General features: G+C 53.1%; 1 protein-coding gene across 1 annotated transcript in view; it reads left to right on the top strand.

The window, feature by feature from the left end:
- Positions 1 to 1046: 1046 nt before the first annotated feature.
- Chat (choline O-acetyltransferase) overlaps positions 1047 to 4733 on the top strand; it is a 52904-nt gene continuing 49217 nt past the window's right edge. Inside the window, exons 1-2 of the mRNA XM_013036194.1 lie at positions 1047 to 1071; positions 2896 to 2999. Coding sequence (XP_012891648.1) covers positions 2934 to 2999 — 66 coding nt within the window. The 5' untranslated portion in view covers positions 1047 to 1071; positions 2896 to 2933. The remainder of the gene's footprint in view (positions 1072 to 2895; positions 3000 to 4733) is intronic.

Genomic DNA, 4733 nt, shown 5'->3' with positions numbered 1-4733 from the left:
TGTGGGTGCCTTCAGTCTTGGAATCAAATCCTCCTGCCAGGGAGAGGCGGTGGGGTCGGTGAGTCTGCTCTGCTGGTGTGTGCTTCCTGTGTGTCTGTCCTGGCTCTGCAAATCTGACTGGGGGAGGGTCGTGTCTGTTTTTGTGAGTCTGTCTACCTGTATTCTTAAGGGGGTGGGTACTTTGGGAAGTGTCTTCTGGCCAAATGTCCCTAAGCAAGATTTGGTCTGCAGAGTGGGCCCATGTTTGTATTTCTTCCTCTCTACCTCTCACCTCAAAGATCCGGCACAAATGGTTTGGGAGGGTGGGGGTATCCCTACAATGACCAGCCGAAGATGCTGATGCTGATGATAATTATTTTTTTAATTTTATTTTATTTGTGAACATGCTGTACAGAGGAGTTACAATTACATGGGCAGGATAATGCGTACATTTCTTACCAAGCATTGCAGCCTCCTCCTTTGTTTACCCTTCACATCCCTTCCCAGCCTCCCCCCCCTGATGATAATTATTATTATTATTATTATCATTAGGGACGTAGTAGGGTTTGACCCTTAGCTGGGGGCCAGGGCAATGTGCAGTGATTTCCTGTGACTCAACATGCCCCAGGATTCTGTAAATATAGCTGCAGAGGGAACAGTGGTGTTGGGGGACTTCAGGGACCGGGCAAGGCTGGGCAGGAGGGCAATCAGTGCCCCTTCTTGGTGCCAGTGAAGGAGCTCCTCCTGGAAGCCACCAGGGCTCCTGGAGGACAGAGACCCGAGGTGGGATGGCGAGGCGGGGCGAGGGCGGGGGTGGGGACGGAAGATGGAAAGGAAAGGGGAGGAGGGAAGGGAAGGGAGAGGAAGGAGGAGCCGGAGGAAGGAGAGGCGCGGCCCTTTGGCTCGCTGCTAGTCGGGCGGCCGCTGGGACCCCGCGACGTCGGAGGCTCTCCCAAGGACTCAGGCGGGCGGCAGCCTCCACACCTGCGCTGCTGACTCGCTCCCTTCCCAGCCCTTGTTGCCAACACCCCATCCCCGGTCCTGCAGAGTTCTAAGTAGCGGCAGCCGAGATAGCAGAACCCAGGAGAGCAGGTGAGAAGGGCCGGGCTGGGCAGGAGGAGCGGGGCTTGGCGCGGGCGCGGAGCCCTGGGGACCAAAGGCACCAGGGACCAAGGCGCTGCTCTGGGGGGGGGCGCTGTCCACCCAAGAGCAATGCCCAGGCTGATACTGCGGTCTCGGGGTTCACCGCGTTGAAGCGGCAGCGGCCGGCCGTCGGGGAACGGAACGCGCTGTATGCTGCGGGGTGCCGCAGCTTGGGTGTCTGGGCTTGGAGAGGTTTTAATACCAGGGCTCGGGGACTCCCCGCGCGGGTTCTGATCCCACTCCACCTAGAGCGACGTCTGCGGAGCGCTGAGGTCTGCTTTGTGTGTGAGTCGAGGGTCGAGGGTCGGTGGGACGTATTCCTGTCGTACTTGGTGGGTGCCCAGCTCTCTCCAGCCCCTTGTAGGAGGATGGGGGAGGGAGGAAGTCGGCTTCAGTCTGAGCCAGGTGGCAGCTCAGAGCACGGAGATGGACCATGATACTGGACCAGCCAAGGGCTGGACTTCCAGAATAGAGCAGGGATCTTTCCCAGTAGCCTTGCAAGCCAGGCTAGTGAAACACCAGAAAAATATGTATGCAAAACCCTATGGCTGCTGGCCCAAGGGCAGAGAGGGAAGAGGAAGAATCACCAGGAAATGATCTGTCCGGGTTCTATGCCTCTCTCTAAGATGCCCGGTCTCTGAGGCCTGACCAGTGCCTCTGGCATTTCCCTTTGCCAACTGGCATGGCTCTTGAACTAGAGTAAGAGGACGCAGCAGCTATTCCATTGGTTGGGCCTTTTCTAATCTGACTTCATCTCAGTGCCCCTGTTCAAACAGCACACACTAAGATGGACCCTCATCCAAGGACTAATACCCTAATTCTGCAATCCAGGGCAGCCCCTCACTCTTTATGCAGGACTGGGCTTGGGGTTCAGGGAGTACCATCCACCTGCCTGCAAGGGCCTTACATTTTCTGTTCAGATGGGCCATCCTTGGGCCTGCCTCATCCATCTTTCTGAATGCTGCGTCTCCAGGGTAAACTAAGTTGTGGGCCAGTACCTGGGCCTTGCCTCTGAGTAGGGTTGGTGGTATGGGCAAAACAACTTTAGGCTCTTGAGAGAAGAAGAAGCAGATTGATGGGCATCCTGAGTGTTGATTAGGTTAGACAAGAGATTAGAAGTTTAGATTTAGGTAGGGTCTGAGGGCGGATGGTACACTTCAAAGCTTTAGAAAGTAGTGTGTGCCTTTCTTGGCCTGGCTGACTTCTGTATATTGTCCCTGAGTGTTCAGGTGGCTCTTAAGGGTCCTGACTACCCAGCTTCCTGCATCACCTCTCTCCATAGTCCCATGGTACTTACACTTGGATCCTGCTGACCTAAGTCACAGCCCACCCCAGTAAGCCCGAGCGCCCTTCTTTTTCTGGCCACAGGTCAGATCCCAAGCAGCCCAGGGTGCTACCAGAGCTCAGGTCTTAGAGGCACAGGTTTGTTCACATATATAGGCATTCCTTTCCTCAACTGACCTACCTCCCCCTCCTCCACACATGCCCAGGCCAACTCTGAGCACATCAGGCAAGCACATCTTGTCCTTGGGAAGCTCACAGTCGCGTGGGATAAAGAAGAGATTTGAATGAATCAGAATCGCAGTAGCATCTTGAGAGCAGGTACCACTTGAGAACCCGCCCTCTCCCATCTGGTCATTGTGATCAGGGGACAGGAGTGAGGTCCAAGATTAGAGCCCCACCTGCAATGAGGCTCTTGTTAGGCTCTGGGGTGAGGGGTTCATGCCAGGTCTACATGACTCTCATGTGATGCTGCTACTTCTTGGTCCCCAGGTCTGTACCTCTGCTTCTCCAGACCAGGAGTCACCACAATGCCCATCCTGGAAAAAGTACCCCATAAGACTGTCGTAAAAACTGCCAGCACTGAGGAGGAATCTGTGAGTGACTTTGACGTTATCCATCTTATTCCTACTCTCCCTACTCCCATGCCCTTGCATTCAGGACAGTCTTGAATGGGACTGGCCCTCGGCATTTGCTGGTTCCCCAACCCTGCCCTTCCCTAGATGGGCTAGGATGGTACCCATAACCACACTTACTAATCCAAGGCCAGGGAGAGCCTGTGATGACTTCTGCAGGTACTGTCCTCCCAGCTGATACTTTTCTTCCCTCTTCTCCCCTATACCCTAATGTCTGTTTTCTGCTTCCATGGCTTTAAGTCCAGTGGGGTAGCCTAGGGTGAGGCTGAATTCTTTATCCTACTCCTTGCCACATTTCAGCCCCAGCTGCCATCACTGGTTCAGCCCTGGAGCATTAAAACAGCATCTTTCCCACTGGTTTGAGACAATGCTACCCTCCCTGGGCAGATTCTCTGGGCAGATGTTCTCCCTCCACCTGAGCAGCCCTGGAGTGATAGAGTAATAAATCTGACTTCAGGTTGTTGCACATGCCTGTCCCTCTGCCACATGCTTTCCATTCCCCAGCCTCACCTGCATTTGAAACACTAACCAGAACTTCCTGGCCTTCACCTGTGAAGCTGCTCATTGCACTGCCCTGATCTGTGCTGCTCACCTATGCCCCTGCCGTTTTCCCATCCATGGACTTCCCACAGTCCCCTGCATTGGACTAAAGTGTAAGCTCTGTCTCTCCATTACCTCTGAGTCCAGTCTTGGGCTGACTCACACAAAAGCTACAGGGAATACAGATGGATCAGAAACTCTTGGACTTCAGGGTCTGAAGTCCAGGAGTGTCTGAGGAGCCTTCCTAGGGCCGAAGTGTCAGATCTGAGATGTCCTGCTTTCTTGGTACCCAGGCTGAGCCCTCGTCCCTCTGAGAGCCCTGAGAAATGGTGACCTTTCTGAAGCCCGTTACGCTTTTGCTTACCAACTGGGCTGGGCTTTCTATAGAACCTTACCCAGCCACTGGCCACCCAGGCCACTCAAATTCAAGAGAGAAGAGAGCAGAGTGGCTGGGTAGGAAGGCTGGACCTGACTGGAAATGGGTTGAGCAACCTGGGATGCTGCCCAGACCTGTCCTGGCATGGTTCCCCAGGGCAGGAGCAGCCCATAGTTGGTACCCACAGCTCTGCCAGAGCAGTGAACTCTAGAGACAGGATGAAACAGGTAGGGAACTGACATTCATCCATAAGTGCATACTCCCATGTTCCACCTCTGCCCAGGACTCAGCAGCAAGAACGGGTACAGGGTTGTTGGGGGTTTTTGTTTTTATGTTTTTTGTTTTTTCCCATGAAGCCCCCTTATCACACAGCACACTAGGGTAGACTGATTGTTTGGCTGCCTCCTGGAAACTCACCACTCCACCCAGGACTCCCTAAAGGAAAGCCATCTATTATCCATTAATTGCATCTGCAATTAAAGCAGTAATATTAAAAGTCGTGTTTTCCTATTGTTGGGGCCAAGCAGGAAGAAGAAAAGATGGATGGGGAAAGGTAGAAAGAGGAAAGGAAGAATCACCATTAGAAAAAGGGGAAAAAGATTTTGGATGAAGAGAGATTTCAGTATGACCTAGGACTAGTCCCTCTACATCCTGGGCCTTGGGTTTTTGTTTGTTTGGGTTTTGGTTCTTCTTCTTCTTCTTCTTCTTCTTCTTCTTCTTCTTCTTCTTCTTCTTCTTCTTCTTCTTCTTCTTCTTCTTCTTCTTCTTCTTCTTTTCTT

This window comes from Dipodomys ordii, unplaced genomic scaffold (genome assembly GCF_000151885.1).
Source record: "Dipodomys ordii isolate 6190 unplaced genomic scaffold, Dord_2.0 Scaffold259, whole genome shotgun sequence".
Lineage (NCBI taxonomy): Eukaryota > Metazoa > Chordata > Mammalia > Rodentia > Heteromyidae > Dipodomys > Dipodomys ordii.
This window is presented reverse-complemented; position numbering and strand designations above follow the sequence as displayed.